The sequence below is a fragment of the Aegilops tauschii genome, chromosome 2, assembly GCF_002575655.3.
Source record: "Aegilops tauschii subsp. strangulata cultivar AL8/78 chromosome 2, Aet v6.0, whole genome shotgun sequence".
Taxonomy (NCBI): Eukaryota; Viridiplantae; Streptophyta; class Magnoliopsida; order Poales; family Poaceae; genus Aegilops; species Aegilops tauschii.
Window position 1 is genome coordinate 116,314,341 of NC_053036.3, and position 18,124 is coordinate 116,332,464.

An 18,124-nucleotide genomic window follows, 5' to 3' on the forward strand; every position below is an offset into this window, starting at 1 on the left:
GTTACCCTTTTCATGACCCATCCCATTGCCGTCCAGTAGTAAAAACTGGATGTAAAACACATGAAGAAAACTAGCAACTACGTACCACTAAAATAAGTTTATCTTATAACCTTTTTCAGGTTAGAGAAACTCATTATACAAGTTGCTATACTACTAGCTGCAAAAGTGCCAAGCACTAGACTATTAATAGATAAGCACTGCTTAATCCACACCCATAAGAGTAGGAATAATTCTATACTATAGTTTACACAGTGACAGAGAAGTAAACAGCGGGTCACAGCTAAGGTAAACACCAGCAACAGAGCAACCACTTGTAACTTTCCAGTCTGTAATGGACACCTCTCTCTCCCCTCGCCGTTATTATTACCATCCATCCCCTTCCGTTTCCAAAAATTTGGCCTTTCTCAGAGCACATCTCCTCCACCCCCACCCCCCAGACCTCTCACACACCCACGCGCAGGCGCTCCAGCCCCCTCCAATGGCCGCCGCTGCCGCCCCCCGCCGCTGCTCCCAACCCTAACCCTAGCCGCAGCCTGTTTCCACAGCCCGCGTCCATGGCCGCGCTCCACGTTTTCTTGCTTCTGCTGGTGTTCGGCGGCGGCGGCAGCGGCGCCAGGGGCGACGACGTGTCCGCGCTGCTCGAGTTCAAGAAGGGCATCTCGGACCGGCGGCGCGACCCGGTGCTGGGATCCTGGTCGCGGCCGGACGCGCCCGAGGCCGGCGCCGGCGGGGGCGCGTGCCCCGCGCGGTGGCGCGGCGTGGTGTGCGACGGCGGCGCCGTCGTCGCCGTCGCGCTCGACGGGCTCGGCCTCGCCGGGGAGCTCAAGGTGGGCACGCTCGCCGGCATGCGCGGCCTGCAGAACCTCTCCCTCGCCGGCAACGCCTTCTCCGGCCGCCTGCCCCCCGCCATCGGCTACCTCTCCTCGCTGCGCCACCTCGACCTCTCCGGCAACCGCTTCTACGGGCCCATCCCCGGCCGCCTCGCCGACCTCTCCGGCCTCGTCCACCTCAACCTCTCCTACAACAACTTCACCTCCGGCTTCCCCACCGATGGGATCCGGGAGCTGCAGAACCTGCGCCGCATCGACCTCCGCCGCAACTCCTTCTGGGGCAATGTCAGCGATCTGCTCGCCGAGCTCCGCAACGCCGAGCACATTGATCTCAGCGACAACCAGTTCACCGGGGCCGTCGATTTGGAGCTCGCCAGCCTGACCAGCATCGGGAACACGGCCAGGTACATGAACCTCAGCCACAACAGGCTGGCCGGCGGCTTCTTCAGGAACGAGACCGTGGGGGCGTTCAAGAACCTGGAGGTCCTTGATTTGAGCAACACCGGGATCGCCGGGATGGTTCCGAGGCTCGATTCGTGGTTCTCACTGTCGGTCTTCAGGGTGGCCGGTAATGGCCTCTTTGGGATGATGCCTGAGACACTCCTGCATAATTCGATGCGGCTTCTCGAGGTCGATCTCAGCCGGAACGGCTTCTCAGGTATCTCACCCTTTTCCCAGTGAGTGAATGAATACATATATTGTTGAATTGTCACGATCTACTAGTAGCATGAATCTGAACCCAAGTTGGAATAGTGGTGATGTTGGCTACCTGTTCCTTGAACTTTGGATGCCTTGCCAATGCTGATGCCCAGTGAGCTCCCACAGTGTTGTTGTACTTGGATCACAAGCACCGAGTTAGGTGCTTAGCATTGGTGGCATTCGCAACGCAAATGTTTCTAATGCCGGCAAATTCCTCGTGCACAGATTCTTTGCTGCATCTTGAATCTGGACATGCCTGTTTGCTTGGAGGATTCCATGAGCATACCAAACATTTGGCTCTCGTGTGAATTTCGCATGTCGTTTTCTGCCAAAAAAAATTGTCGCGACTCGGAAAATCATGACATTTGCATTTGCATGCTGATGACCAGCAACCGTTTGCTCGCATGCATGACTAGCCTATACCTTATTTTAACTTCTTTTTTTGGTCTTTCTCGCGTGGGTGGTTTACAAGATGTCATGCTAGCAATAAATTTTATAGAAGTGTGGACTAGTATTAACCCCGAAAAAACTGATTGACTCTTGCATGCTTAGGAGGAAAATTGTCATGTTGACGCTTCGTTTCTTCCGTGCTAGACTTGTTCCTGGATCTATTCCAGCTAAGTAGCTAATATGACTTTATGCAATGCGACTATTTCAGTGCTATCACAACAGATCGTATGCTATTGCAAATATATAGGGACAGCTTTCATGACTAGTGAGCATGCAGTAGTTTCGAACTTTGAATAATTGCCATATGTCTACAGCTGTAATTGACTTGTGTGCCTTGTAATTTTGCAGGATCAGTGCCAGTTGTGAACTCTACGACTTTGAAAATGTTGAATCTCTCTTCGAATGTGCTATCAGGTTCATTACCAGCCACTGTCGGCAAGTGTGTCTCAGTTGATCTGAGTGGGAACCTGCTTTCTGGGGAATTAGCTATTTTGCGTTCTTGGGATAGCGTAGTGGAGGTGATTGACTTGAGTTCAAACAAGCTGGAGGGGAGCTACCCGAATGATGCCTCTCAGTTTCAGAACTTAGTTACCCTGAAGTTGCGGAACAATTCGTTGAAGGGATCTGTCCCTTCAGTGTTGGGAACCTATCAAAAGCTATCTTTCCTTGATCTCAGTCTGAATGCACTTGGTGGCCCTGTTTTGCCTGTTTTTATTCTGTCGCCTACTCTTACAGTGTTGAACCTTTCTGGAAACAACTTCTCTGGGACTATTCCATTTCAGAGCCCTCATTCAACAGAGTCCATAATGCTATCTTCTCAACCTTCTCTCAAGATTGTTGATCTGTCCAGCAATTCTTTATCTGGTCAGTTGCCACCAGAAATTTCTAACCTGCAAAGACTTGAGTCCCTTACTCTTGCGATGAACGAGTTGTCTGGCGAGATACCAGATGAGATAAACAAGCTTCAAGGATTGGAGTATCTTGATCTATCTCACAATCACTTCAGTGGCAGAATTCCTGATATGCCTCAGGCTGATTTGAAGATGTTCAATGTATCTTACAATGATCTACGAGGAACTATTCCTAAAAGTCTTGAGAAGTTTCCCATAACTTGCTTTAGACCCGGAAATGACTTTCTAATTTTCCCAGATGGTCTGCCTGCTCCAAATAATGGCGATGGTGGACTTGCACAGAGTCGAGCGTCTCAGTCTCATGGACATAAGGCTGGTGTTAAAGTTGCAGTCATAGTTGGCTGCATTGGAGGTGTCTTGCTCGTGATCTTCATAGTATTGGCAATCTATGTGGTGAGGTCTCAAGAGCTTTGTGGAAGAAACGGATTTAGAGGCCAGATTACTCTCAGAGATCTAAAGCTGGGGAAATTAAGCCGTCCAAATTTATTCAAGAGTCCAAAAGATAATGTCATTCCAACCAAGACAAGTTTCTCAAATGACCATCTCTTAACATCTGCAGCTCGATCAATGTCTGCTCAGAAAGAGCTATTGGCTGAGGCTGCTGTTGAATATGGATATGCTGATCCAAAGGAAGTCGTCGAATCTACAAGCTCTGGTGTGACTGAGACCTCAGCTGCAGCATCTGTTCGGGAGTCTTCTCCTCGGTCTGCGTTGCCATCATCACCACATTTTCTTGATTCTAGATTCCATGAGGAACCTGTGACTTTTGAAGTGTATTCACCAGACCGGTTGGTTGGAGAGTTGATTTTCCTAGACAACACCTTAGTTTTCACAGCTGAAGACCTGTCCCGTGCTCCAGCAGAGGTTCTTGGAAGGAGCAGTCATGGTACAACGTACAAAGCAGCACTACAAAGCGGGCATGTCCTGACAGTGAAATGGTTGCGTGTTGGTCTTGTAAAGCATAAAAAGGAGTTCACTAAGGAGATAAAAAGGATTGGCACCATCAAGCATCCGAATATAATTTCATGGAGAGCGTTCTATTGGGGGCCGAAGGAGCAAGAAAGATTAATTATTTCTGACTATGTCAATGGCGATAGCTTGGCACTATACCTTTATGGTAACTATCTCATGCTCATTTCCTTTGAATCTGCATCCTTTGGAATTATTCCTTGTTAGTTCGATATACTTTGCTTGCTAGCAATGAAATATTTTGTTCTTGTCATCTCGAAAATTGTTCCTGGTGCTATTTGTTAATATTGTCATATGATATTCGGCATGTAATTCCAAAGTCATTCATTTCTGCATACTGAACATTTCCTTCTGCAATTACTTACTGAAAAGATTACCTTTGCCCCTGTGCAGAGTCTACTCCTAGAAGATACTCCCGCCTGTCAGTCTGTCAACGGCTCAAGATTGCAATTGATCTGGCTCGTTGCCTCCAGTTCCTACACCATGAGAAGGGCCTGCCTCATGGCAACCTGAAGCCCACTAATATATTCCTGACCGGTCCTGACCTCTCTCCGAAGCTGGTTGATTACTGTCTGCATCGGTTCACGACTCCAAGCGGTATTGCCGAGCAAATACTGAATCTAGGAGCATTGGGGTACCGAGCCCCAGAGCTGGCAAACACGGCCAAGCCTACGCCGTCGTTCAAGGGCGACGTGTACGCGTTTGGCGTGGTCATCCTAGAGATGTTGACGCGGAAGAGCGCGGGGGACATCATCTCGGGGCAGTCTGGCGCGGTGGACCTGACGGACTGGGTTCAGATGTGCAACAGGGAAGGGCGGGGGACTGACTGCTTTGACCGGGACATCGCCGGGTTGGAAGAGTCGCCGAGGGTGATGGACGAGCTGCTCGCCATCTCCCTCCGGTGCATTCTTCCTGTAAATGAGAGGCCTAACATGAAGACTGTCTGCGACGATTTGTGCGCCATAACAGCGTGAGCTTCCCCGCATTTTTTTCCTTTCTTCATCAGTTCACCAGTGTACATGTAACCGATTTTTCTCCTCGTCGTCGTCGTGCATCCCAAATCTTTTTTCTGTGGGTTTTCCAGAGCCCTGTAGGCAGGGTTTGTTTGATTGGTGACTCTTAGTGTAAAAAGAGGATTTGATCCCGTCCGTCCATTGATTGATTGATACCATTGCCATCCTGTCTTCTCCTTCCTTCCCCTGTTGGTATCCACTCGTCAATTTTCTTTTCTTTCTGTGCAGAATCGGATCCTGTGATGATCTGTGAGGTGCACAGCGTTGCCCATGTTACCCAGCACAGTTGCTGCTGCAGCTGCATGTGTTGATCTTCTCTTTCTTGTGTGAAGTGAAGTTACTCTGCTCTGGCCTTTGGGTTTTAAACATGGCACATGGTGGTGGTCTGGGGAGGCTACAGCTTGTGCCTGATGCCTAGTGCCCTCTGTAGCAACCAAACTGGCGCATGATTTATTGGGTTGGCACCGGCCCGGCCATCGCCTCTGCGGCGCTTCAATGTTTGCTGTGGAGAGACAGGCAGCGCCATGTTCTCTTCTCCCAGGCCGGTGTGCTGTCTGATCAAACCGTCCAGAGCAGCTGTGCGGCGGCGAGCTAGCCCGGTATACGGCGGTGGTGCCGCCACCGGAGTCGTCGCACGGTGAAATCGGCGGTTCCGAATCGTGCATTTGGAGGAAGATTTTGGTCCTTGGATTGGAGGAGCAGAGGTGATATGGGTCATGGGGCCGGGCATGAATGATTTTGCTTCAGAAAATTTCAGAACGCCTGCTGTGGTCCTCTGTCTGCGCACCACATGGGATGGGACGCGCAGATGCAGTTGCTGGCGATTGGCTGATCGCCCGCTTGTTAGCTGCTCGAATTCGAATTCGTTGCGTGCGAAGGTTCGGCTGGGTCGATTGATTGATGGCTCTGTCGATGCAGAGGTCGACTGATTGATGGCTACGTCACCGTGAATGTTCCCTGTTGCGAGACGGAGTGAATTCCGGCCACCCGAGTAAATGACGTGGGCGAGCTACACCTACACGCCATGAATGCGGCGGTCGCGAGCTCCTCCGCTGCTGCCATGCCATGCTAATCTGCCATTGCCGAGAGCAGAGCGCGGGTCAGGGTTGGACAGCGTGCCCCTCCGATCCGTCGCTGGCAGGTTCATCAGCCAAGTGACTCGATGGAACGCCAGAGGTAATACAGATCGTCTATGAGCGCACAGTTTTTTCCTTCTTTTTTTTTGGACGTCGATAAGGATTGAACGTTCGGTCTGGGAGGCTACCAGACCGAACGAGGAGTTCGGTGCGACAGGCGCCTAGTACGAACGAAATCGTTTGGGAGGAGAGGCCTCCCAGCCCGAACGAGGAGTTCGGTGCGACACGCGCCTGGTACGAACGAAATCGTTTGGGAGGAGAGGCCTCCCAGCCCGAACGCTCTCCTTCCCATCGCCCCTACTGGCCTTTTTTCTGTAAAAAAAAAGCCCACAAGAACGAAAAAGCTTTATTTTTGCTGTGACAAAATAGACATTGTTAGTTTGCACGGCAAAAAATGCCATGGTATGAAAACAGTTGACATGCTCATGAGTCTAGTACACTAAAAAAGTATGGGAAATCTACTAAAAAGTTGTTCAACAATTTGCCATGTTCTGCACAAAAAATGTATGTTATGTTATACTCAAATTTACCATCTTTAACATTTTCTACAAAATATGCCAAAAATAGAGTAAAAATTGCCATGGCAAAGAAAGTAAAAATTGTCATGCCATTAAAAGTAAAAATTGTCATGGAAAAAAGAGTAAAACCCTCATGTCACTTGCGCTGGAAGGCCAAATAGGCCCATTTAGGTAAAAAACGATCGAAAAAATGAAACCAACTAAAAAACTGAAAAAATAAATTTACAGTAAATATCACATAGAAATCTAGATAATTTGCAATGGCAAAAATGGTTTAATTGTTGCCACGGCAAAAATGCAGTACTTTTGACATGGAAATAAATTAAAAAATGCAATGGCTACACAAATATATTTAAGATGCTACATAGTAAAATTTACCATGTTCTATAAAATGTAAATTTGCCATAATATTTAAATTAAAATTGCCATGGTCCTTACAATAAATTTGTCATGGCAACTAAAAATAAAATTTGCAATGGCAACTAAAACTAAAAATTTGCCATGTGAAAATAGAAACTATTTTGACATGGAAAAAATAAATTAATTATTTCCATGGCAAAAATGGAGTACTTTTGCCATGGAAATAAATTTAAAAAATGCCATGGCTATACAAATATATTTACCGTGCTACGTAGTTAAAATTGCCATGTTCTAGAAAATGTAAATTTGCCATCATATTTAAAACAAAAGTTGCCATGCTCTTTACAATAAATTTGCCATGGCAACTTAAACTAAAAATTTCCATGGCAACTTACACTAAAGTTTGCCGTGTGAATAGAAGTATTTTTGCCATGGCAAAAATGGAGAAAAAATTGCCAAAAAGGGCATGACAGAAGATGTGGATGTTCTTAACAATTAATAAATTTGCCATGATCTACCAAAAAATAATTTGCCATGGTCAATTACTAAATTTTCCATGGTCGAAAAAGGACTTAAAACTTGCCATGGTCAATTAATAAAACTTGCCATGGTCTATAAACTAAATTCGCCATGGTCAATTACTAAACTGGCCATGGTCGGACTTGAAATTTGCCATGGCCGATTAATAAAACTTGCCATGGTCAACAAACTAAATTTGCCATGGTCGAAAAAAACTTAAAATTTTGCCATGGTCAGTTAATAAAACTTGCCATGGTCAATTAATGAAACTTGTCATGGTCAATAAACTAAATTTTCCTCCCTCTCACGGTCGTCTGAATCGGTGCAGCCCATTACACCTGCCCATCGCTATGTGGATATTACGAAAATTGAAATATACAAAATTGCCATGTTGTGGAAACATAATGTGGAAGTGAATTTGCCATACAAACTATATATAAATTTGCCAAGTTATGAATGAATTCGATGAACTTCCTACAGAATAATACATAGTTGCCATGCCCATCATTTACTGAATATAAAACTGATGGCGACTTTATTAAAAAGTATTTTTGCCATGGCAATTAATTAACATTACCAATGCATACGGTTCCAACATCAATTTGGTATGTCAAAAAAAAAAAAAACGGATGGTAACTTAATATGCTCTCCACTCGAAAATTTCTCCCTAATATGAAGTAGCCATATCATCTGAATATAAATTTCCATGTGCCATGTGAATATAAATTTCTCGCAAGTTTGCTGGAAAAGTTTAGATTTACAAAACGATGAATCAGCCATTGTTCATATCACAAAGCATGCTCTATTTCCCTTAGAAACATGACAATTTGTGTTGCTCTGTTCTTACCTGAATGCTCCTCCTGACCAGGGTCTTCTTGAGCTCATCCAGCATGCCCCTCCTGACGATGCTGCTGATGGCTGCTGGATCCAGATAGAACAAGTTTCAGACATGCTCTGTTTGAGATGCTCACGTGTGGGCAAAATTTCACACCAAGTTGTTGTAACTTACCACCCTGTCGAGGATGATGTACTGCACGTCGGTCTTGCCCTTGGCACTGGCCCGTTCGTCGTCGTCGTCGAGGTAGGCCCCCACTGCGGCGTTGAACAGCTCGGTCGGAGGGGCAGTCGCCGCTGCTACCGCTCCCAGCTGCAGCCCTTCATGCGCATCAAATCTCGCACGCCAGCGACGCTCCCTGCCGCTACACACCTCCATCATCCCCCCACCAACTGGGCCCGGCCTTTTTCCTGTGAAAGGAAAACAAAAAATAAAGCCCATATTAAGTTACGATTAGTAAAAAAAGCCCAGTTTTTCTGTGATCAATAAATAATGTTCTTTTGCACATCAAAATTGCCATGGACTTTTGCCATTCTATGAGAAAAAATTGCCACGTTCAAGTTTATAATTTAAAAAAATGGCGAAAAAGGGAAAAATCATGGCAATTTGCATTTGTACAGTATGAGAAAGCTGTGATCACTATGAAGTTTACAGAAAAACGCAAAAGTTGCCGTGAAGTGATATGGTGAAAAAAGCTCTCTCTAGACACATAGAAAATTTTCGGAAAACAATGGAGAAAACATCTTAAGTTGTAATGATATTCTGCATGTAATCCCCATGGCAAAAACAAATTTGAAAGAGCAAACTTGCCGTGTTCTCAAACTAATTTGTAATGTCCATGACAAACATTCTTCGGATGGACATGGCAAAAAGACACAGCGAACCATAGAAAAAAAATGAATTTAGTTGCCATGGAAAAAGACATATCTATAAACAATACTGATTTTGGTTGCCATGCCACATTTTCCATGTTTTTAGACATTTACAAACATTGCCACGTTATTTTGAACATCTTTAGTTGCCATGGCAAGTTTGCATATTTGTGAACATGTTAATTAAAAAGAAGTTTGTCATGTTTTTGAACAAACTTAATTAAAAGAAGTTACCATGTTTTTGCACATATTAAAAGTTTGCCATGGCAAGTTTGCCCTGTTTTTGAATATTTTAAAATGCCATGGCGAATTTTTCATATTTTTGAACATTTACAAAATGTTGCCATGTTTTTGAACATCGTAAGTTGCCATGGCAAACTTTGCCATGTTTTTCAACAATTATAACTTTGCCATGGCATGTTTACATGTTTTTGAACATGTTAATTAAAGAAGTTTGCCATGGCATAAAATGGAGTAAAATTTGCAATTGAAAAATGGTTTAATTTTTGCCATGGCAACATATCTTAAGTTGGCATGGCGCACATTTGAAGTTGTCGTATTAAAAGTTTCCATGGCAAACTTTAGATGATTTGTTAGTCGGCGTGTGGAAAAATAATCCAAAGTTGCCATGGCAACTTTAGATGATTTCTTAGTTGGCATGCGAAAAATACTCCGAACAGAAAAAAAAGTTGCCATGGAAAAACAACATAAGTTGTAATAAAATAGGGAACATTGCTGATTTTCCATGGTCGAAAATCATCGTTTTAAATGGTGGATGGGAAAAACATGTAAACTTGCCATGGCAACACAACACATCTGAAGTTGTTCGTATGGCTAACATAGTAAAAGTTGCCATGGTAAACTTTAGATGATCTATTAGTTGGCGTGTGGAAAAAATACTCCAAACTTGCCATGGCAACTTTAGATGATTTGTTAAACAACGTCTGAAAAAATACTCCAAACTTGCCATGGCAACTTTAGATGATTTGTTAAACGACGTGTGAAAAAATGCTCCAAACTTGCCATCGCAACTTCAGATGATTTGTTAAATGGTGTGTGAAAAAACATGTAAACATGGCATCTTTAGATCATCTCCTCTTCTCTGAACAAAAATCTTTGTAGCATCATCTCTGTTTTGTTGACAAATCAGGCACATTACAGCTAAACGCATGAAAGCGAGTTGATGGCTATCGATGGCTACTATTCACTAGTGAAGACAGAGCGCACACCTGCTTGATGGTTCAGATAGCTGGTGACCATGAGAGCGAGTTGATGGCCACGCTCAAGAGCTAGATGTAGACGACAAGCGCGATCACCTGGTCGGCGGCCGCCGCGACCATGACCGCTTGGTCGAGGCGGTCGGAGCAGCCGAAGAGGGCTTGAATGGCATGGCAGCTCGGGTCCTCGTCGGCCCGTCATCGAGGTACGCCACATCACCGTCAACAGGCAGCGACCCGCCGTCCCCGCCGCTGCCGAAAGTGATGCAGGGGGAGTGCCACCAAGGACTCGGAGGCGGGCGGCTCCATGAGCGGCGGGGCCAGCCGAAGAGCCTAAGCAGCCCCTCGCTCTCGGGAAGGATCCCGCATGGAGTGCCCCATATAGCCAGTGCCACGCCCTCGCTGCCGCTACCACCGAGGCACCACCGGATCTCCTCCGGCCACAACCGCGGCCTCGAGCCCATCCCGCCTACCCGAAGTCCCAGGCGGAGGAGTTTGGGGCCGGCCGTCCATGGCAGGGGATGCAACGTTGGATGACCTGCAAGGATGCGGCGTCGGAGGATTTGAGGGGCCGACCGTCCATGGCAGGGATGCGGCGTCGAAGGACAGGATGCGGCGTCGAAGGAGTTCGGGGCCGGCCGTCCATGGTGGGGATGCGGTCGCTGGAGCCTAGCCATGCCGCTCACCATCCCCATGCCCGACGACCTGCTCCGACCGTCGGAGGCCTTCGCCACCGCCCCTGCCTGCCCAACGCTGGCATCTGGTGTTGTGTAGTGTGGATAAGAGAGTGGGAGGAATGGGAGGAGGGGAACGAGGGAGTGGTTCGGGTGACTTTGTCTTCCTCCCGAACGACTCCCAGTGATGACGTGGCAAGCGCGGACCACCAAGATTCATGCGACGGCAACGAGATGGTTCGGGAGGAGATGCTAAAATCCGGACGTTCGGGAGTTATTGATTCCGTTTTTTTTGAAACGGAGGCAAAAGCTTTGCCTCATCCATTAATTAAGATAGAAAAGAGTTTGTTACAAGACACCCAACAAACACGGCATGCGGATTACTCGCGTGAAATAAAAGACCCTAGCTTCTTTGCGCCGGCGATGACCCAAAGGTTGGCCTCGGTAGAGATGGAGGAGAGCAAGATTGGCGGTGGAGCACTCTTATGCTTAAACACTATTGCATTACGCTCATTTGAAATCGTCCATGAGACGAGCATAGTGAGGGAGGCCTTGGCTTGGCGGTTCGGCATACCATCGGCGCAGGTGCTTGCCCACCACTCATCCACCGAGTCGAATAGGGGCCAAGCGGAAGTGTCAAGCCCGTGCATGAGGAATTTCTCAATGACCAAAGACCAAAGACGCCGGGTGTAGCGGCACTTGAAGAAGAGGTGAGGTCCACATTCTTGCACCGTCCTGCAAAGAGGCAGAGATCGCAATTTGGCCACCCACGCTTTGCCAATCTATCCGCCATCCAAACTCTGTCTTGAAGGGCCAACCAAGCAAAAAATTTGACTTTGGGGGGTGCCCAAACCTACCAAACCATTTTGTCCAAAGGAGAGAGGACCGTCCCTAGGAACTGTGCCCTATACGCGGAGGCCGCCGGGTATTGCCCAGAGGTCGTGTGCTTCCAAAGGATATCATCTTCGTTGAGCTCATCAAGATGGACCTCATTTAGTATCATCCATAGAGCGAAGAATTGCGTGATCTGCTCAACAGAGACGTTGGTAGGGGGGTTGATCTTGAGAATCCAAGCGTTGTGCTTCATGGCCTCCCTCACCTTCCAATTCTTTCTCTTGGAAGCTTCATAGATGAGCGGGGCAATGTCTTTAGGCTTACGCCCAAGGAGCCAAGGAGAGTCCCAAAAGGGGGTCCTCGCACCGTTACCAATGGTGATGGTGGTGGAAGCATAGAAAAAGTTGAGGTCCTCCTCATTACATGGGTTTCCCATTCCCACGCACATCTTGGTGGGCTCCTTCCATTCGTACCACGGCCATCGCAAACGGAGAGCCCTCGTAAACTTGTTAGTGTTGAGGACCCCGAGACCTCCGTACTCAAGTGGCCGGCAAACATACTCCCAATTCACCTTGCATTTGGCCCCCGTTGTCTTGTCCGAACCAGACCAAAGGAAAGCTATCTCGACCTTGTTGACGCTGTGAAGGATGGTTGGTGGGATGATCAACGGGGTGGCGGGGTAGACCACTTGGGAAGTGATCACAGACTTGACAAGGGCCGTACGTCCAATGGTGGTGATGTTTTGGCCATCATACATTGATAACTTGCTTGCAACTTTGTCCACGAGAAATTGGAGATCCACCAATTTTAGCTTCCAAACGGAGAGGGGGAGCCCCAAGTATCGCAGTGGGAAAGAGGTCCGTGCAACCTGCAAACTTTGAGTTAAGCGACCCAAATCAAGGTGGTTGCAATGAATGGGCACCACCGAGCTCTTCTGGAAATTGGTGCAAAGGCCTGTGACCTCCCCGAACCCGTTCAAAATGCTTGCAAGGTTGTTAACATCCTTTTTGATCGGAGCCAAGAAGATGGCCGCATCGTCCGCATAGAGGGAGGTCCTCAACATGGCTCCCCGCCCCCTTATTCTATGGAGGAGACCCCTCCGAGTTGCCACATCTAAATTTTTTTGTAGCGGATCAATGGCGATGACGAAGAGGAGCGGGAATACGGGGTCTCCCTGCCGAAGGCCCTGTCCATGCTTGATGGGGCTGCCGGCAATGCCATTGAGGACGATCCTCGAGGAAGAGGTGCTAAGGAGGGCTGCGATCCAATCCCTGAATTTGCTCGGAAATCCTCACCTTTGGAGGAGGTCAAGCAAGTATTCCCACTTAACGGAATCGAAGGCCGTCCGAATATCAAGCTTGAAAAGGAGGGAGGGGGTCTTCCTCGCATGGAGGCGTCGAGCAAGATTGCGAACATACAAAAAATTGTCATGGATGCTTCTTGTTTTGATGAAGGCGCTTTGGGCGTTGGAGATGAGATTTTTCATATGAGGGCCAAGTCTCAAGGAGAGCACTTTCGCAATGATCTTTGCGATCACATGGATGAGGCTAATGGGTCTATAGTCGGCGATTCCCTCCACCCCATCCTTTTTAGGCAAGAGGACCACATTTGCGGAGTTGAGCCACTGGAGATTTGACGTGTGCAGGGAGTCAAAATGCGAAATGACCCTCATGAGGTCGGTTTTGATAATGTCCCAACATTTCTTGAAGAAGAGGCCCGTGAAGCCATCCGGCCCCGGCGCCTTGTCGCTAGGCATGTCGTTTATCGCTTCAAGAACCTCACACTCGGCCATTGGAGCGCCAAGGCCATGCAAGTCTAGTGGTTCCAAATTAAGCTCCTCCCAATTGAAATCTATGCGACTTCGGGGGCCTCTCTTCATGACCTTGGAGAAGTGCTCGTGGATTAGCTTTTCTTTGGCGGCGTGCTCGGTGACCCACCCATGCTCATTCTTGATCCTATGAATATGATTTTTCCTCCTCCTTGCATTAACTCGACGGTGAAAGAATTTGATATTTGCATCCCCTTATTTAAGATTGGAAATTCTTGCACATTGCTTCTTACGCGATCTTTCGAGCACGACCAAGGCAACGACCCTTCTCTTGAGCCTAGTCCGGAGCTCAAGTTCCTCGGCGGAGCAGGGTCTATTCTCTTGAGCGATGTCAAGGTGAAGGATCACCAAAAGCGCGGCCTGGTGATGAATTTTTGCCTTCGAGAAAAGGCCCCTACTCAATTCGGAGAGTCGGAGTGCCGTCTTTTTGAGTTTCTGGTAAAGCGCTTGGTATGGCTCGGTGTGGTCAATCCTCTCGTTCCACGACTTTTGGACCACCTCGTCAAACCCGGGCATGGATGCCCAAAAGTTCTCAAACTTAAAGACCCGAGGTCTTCTTGGCCCCTTGTCATCGGCAAGCAGAAGCAGACAATGATCGGAGAGGGAGGATGAAAATGCATTAAGTACATGGGTGTTGAAGGTTGTGTCCAAATCGGCGTTGCAAAAAAAGGAGTATAGCTTGCAAAAGGAGTTTTTTCCTGTTGCTTGCACGGTTTCCCTATACTGGTTCCGAAGCTGTATTGTTGTTAACATGGAATGAAACAGCGTACAAGTTTCAGACTTTATGGATGCAGCGGATATAACATGGAATCAACACCTGCTGCGAGCACATATGCTGCCTGAATGATTCACTGACCGATCAAATGATCCTGGAGTACAACATAATATCAAACAAGTACTGGTACTCACCCCGATCCATATGGCAGATATGGAAGGATAGGAATGATCGTTTCTTCAACCTTCAGTATTGGCGTGTACCGTGTTAAAAAAAGTGTACCGTGTTCAGAATCAAAGAAGCTATTCGCACGCGAGAGACAACTTTGCTAGGGTAGTCCATGATGATGGCGGCTAATTGCGCTCACTGGTTACTTTTCTCCCTCCTACTAATATAATCGACGGCACTCCCTCTGGGCAATATGGTGGGTTCGACGCAGAGCAAATTCACCAAGATTAATTTAAAAGCCCACTATCCACTTATGCTTTTTTTTAAAACAAGCTACTTCCTCTGATCCATATTACTTGTCGTTGAAATAGATGTATCTAGATGTATTTCAATGAGAAGATATATCTGCTTGAGCGACAAGTAATATAGATTGGAGGGAGTATCCACTTAGTTATGCTTTCATTCTCAAATTTATTGCCGAGCTAAAGGTGATGCACAAAAGCAAGCCTCTGTGCATCGCAGAGGGACGACACCAACTGGTGGAGCTTCAGCCAGGCCAGATGGGCCATGGCCCGCCCAGGCATAGCGAGAACATTGAGGGATTAAGACCATATTGGGCCGATGAGAGGAGAAATAGTGGGCTTTTCTTTGTACTGGCCCGTCCAGATTGGACACTGTAGGTCCACCACTGACGACACCCATGAACCAACACCTGGACCCGTCCTGCAGGAGCGGCCGTAAAATTCAGTTAGACATAGGTGTTTCAAGATAAGAGGTAAATGGAGTTGCGACCGCAATTTGCAGAGATGCCGAGGGACGCGATTTTGTTTATGAAGGTTGTTGAACCATGAATACTAGAAGAAGGAATGGCATGCGGTGAAGGGCTTACCTTAGCACTGGATTTATATATAAACAGAGTTTTGATCTTTTCGGATGTCCGCAACTGATCAATAGCCTCAAGTTCTTGATAAATTGTTTGGCATTACTACCTAAAAAGAAGTGCATAATATGCTTTCACACTACCCTCAAGGACACTGTTGTCAAAGAATAATTTGCTGAGCATTACTGCCTAAAAAGAAGTTGTTTTTTCTTAGGGGGTATAACGAAGTTTCATTGCTCAAAATCCACATGACTTGGGATACAAAAGGGATCATGGGTTGGACCAACAAAACGTGTCGCCCCTAATCGATTGAATGCAAGAACTTGGCAAACCTATCGGCATCGCTATTAGTAGCTCTGCCTTCAAAGGAAAAAAATAAAATTAAACATTTGAGACCTCCTATGAATCTCCCTAATAATGTTCTCATATTGACTTCCTTTATATCCTTGACAATCTATTTAGAGTCTGAGGCTACAACAAAACTTTGAATCATAAAATCCTCTGATAGAGATAGTGCCTCTCGACACCCCATGGCTTCCAAAGTTGTTGCATCATTTATGCCATGAACTACCAGTGATGAGCTGCCGATGTAGTTTCCTCCTTCATATAGGCATATAACCGCTGCCGATCCCCTCACCCAATTTCTTGCCGTGGCCGTGTCCACATGTATTTTCATAAAGCCTGGTGGAGGTGCCTTCGGTCTTGCCACTACTCTACCCGGGGTGTTGGGGAACGTAGCAGGCAATTTCCAAAAAAAATCCCTACGCTCATGCAAGATCTATCGAGGAGATGCATAGCAACGAGAGGGGAAGAGTGTGTCTACGTACCCTCGTAGACCGAAAGCGAAAGCGTTTGACAACGCGGTTGATGTAGTCGAATTTCTTCTAGCTCCGACCGATCAAGCACCGAACGTACGACACCTCTGAGTTCTACACACGTTCAACACGATGACGTCCCTCGCCTTCTTGATCCAGCAAGGTGTCGAGGAAGTAGATGAGTTCCGTCAGCACGATGGCGTGGTACGGTGATGGTGAAGTGATTCTCGCAGGGCTTCGCCTAAGCAGCACAAAACTATGACCGGGGGGTGTAAACTATGGAGGGGGGCGCCGCACACAGCTAACAATTGATGTTGTGTGCTTGTTAGGCGCCCGCTCCCCACATATATATAGGTGGCAGGGGAGGAGAGGCAGCCAGGGCGCCCTAGGGCTTGGCCATCACCCCCTAGGGGCTCTGCCTTGCCCTGCGCCCCCTTTCCTTGTATACGGAAGGGGGAAGGAAAGAGGGGAGAGGGGGAAGGAAGGGGGAATCCTATTCCCTCTCTTTCCTTTCCTCATCCCCTTATCCTTCTCCATTTAGGCCGGCCCGTATGTGGGGTGCACCAGCCCCTTGTGGCTGGTGTGTTTCCCCTCTTGACCCATAAGGCCCATATCTTTTGCCGCGGGTGCCCGGAACCCCTTCCGGTGACCCGATATGTACCAGGTACCCTCCGGAACACTTTCGGTGTCCGAATACCATCGTCCTATATATCAATCTTTACCCCTCTACCATTTCGAGACTCCTCGTCATGTCTGTGATCTCATCCGGGACTCCGAACAACATTCGGTCACCAAATCACATAACTCATATAATACTAAATCGTCATCAAACGTTAAGCGTGCGGACCCTAAGGGTTCGAGAACTATGTAGACATGACCGAGACACCTCTCTAGTCAATAACCAATAGCGGAACCTGGATGCTCATATTGGCTCCTACATATTCTACGAAGATCTTTATCGGTCGAACCTGAAGGAAATATGCCCTAGAGGCAATAATAAAGTTATTATTTATATTTCCTTATATCATGATAAATGTTTATTATTCATGCTAGAATAGTATTAACCGGAAACTTAGTACATGTGTGAATACCTAGACAAAACAGAGTGTCCCTAGTATGCCTCTACTTGACTAGCTCGTTAATCAAAGATGGTTATGTTTCCTGACCATAGACATGTGTTGTCATTTGATGAACGGGATCACATCATTAGAGAATGATGTGATGGACAAGACCCATCCGTTAGCTTAGCATAATGATAATTTAGTTTTATTGCTATTGCTTTCATCATGACTTATACATGTTCCTCTGACTATGAGATTATGCAACTCCCGAATACCGGAGAACACCTTGTGTGCTATGAAAAGTCACAACGTAACTGGGTGATTATAAAGATGCTCTACAGGTGTCTCCCATGGTGTTTGTTGAGTTGGCATAGATCAAGATTAGGATTTGTCACTCTATATATCGGAGAGGTATCTCTGGGCCCTCTCGGTAATGCACATCACAATAAGCCTTGCAAGCAATGTGACTAATGAGTTAGTTACGGGATGATGCATTACGGAACGAGTAAAGAGACTTGCCGGTAACGAGATTTAACTAGGTATGATAATACCGATGATCGAATCTCGGGCAAGTAACATACCGATGACAAAGGGAATGACGTATGTTGTTATGCGGTTTGACCGATAAAGATCTTCATAGAATATGTAGGAACCAATATGAGAATCCAGGTTCCGCTATTGGTTATTGACCGGAGATGAGTCTCGGTCATGTCTACATAGTTCTCAAACCCGTAGGGTCCGCACACTTAACGTTCGATGATGATTTGTATTATGAGTTATGTGATTTGATGACCGAAGTTTGTTCGGAGTCCCGGATGAG

General features: G+C 46.9%; 1 protein-coding gene and 1 long non-coding RNA gene across 2 annotated transcripts; one reads left to right on the plus strand and one right to left on the minus strand.

Annotated features, from left to right (window-relative positions):
• The first annotated feature begins 395 nt into the window (after nt 1-395).
• Nucleotides 396-5,039, plus strand: LOC109782231 (probable inactive receptor kinase At5g10020). The gene is made up of 3 exons (XM_020340842.3): nt 396-1,488; nt 2,328-4,007; nt 4,253-5,039. Exons 1-3 carry the CDS (start codon nt 555-557, stop codon nt 4,831-4,833), a joined length of 3,195 nt encoding a protein of 1,064 aa, XP_020196431.1. The 5' UTR covers nt 396-554; the 3' UTR covers nt 4,834-5,039.
• Nucleotides 5,040-7,909: 2,870 nt separating this feature from the next.
• Nucleotides 7,910-8,484, minus strand: LOC141041967 (uncharacterized). Its single transcript, XR_012203758.1, has 2 exons — nt 8,415-8,484; nt 7,910-8,326 (listed from the first exon to the last, which is right to left on the minus strand). It is a non-coding gene; the product is annotated as an uncharacterized lncRNA (long non-coding RNA).
• Nucleotides 8,485-18,124: the final 9,640 nt, after the last annotated feature.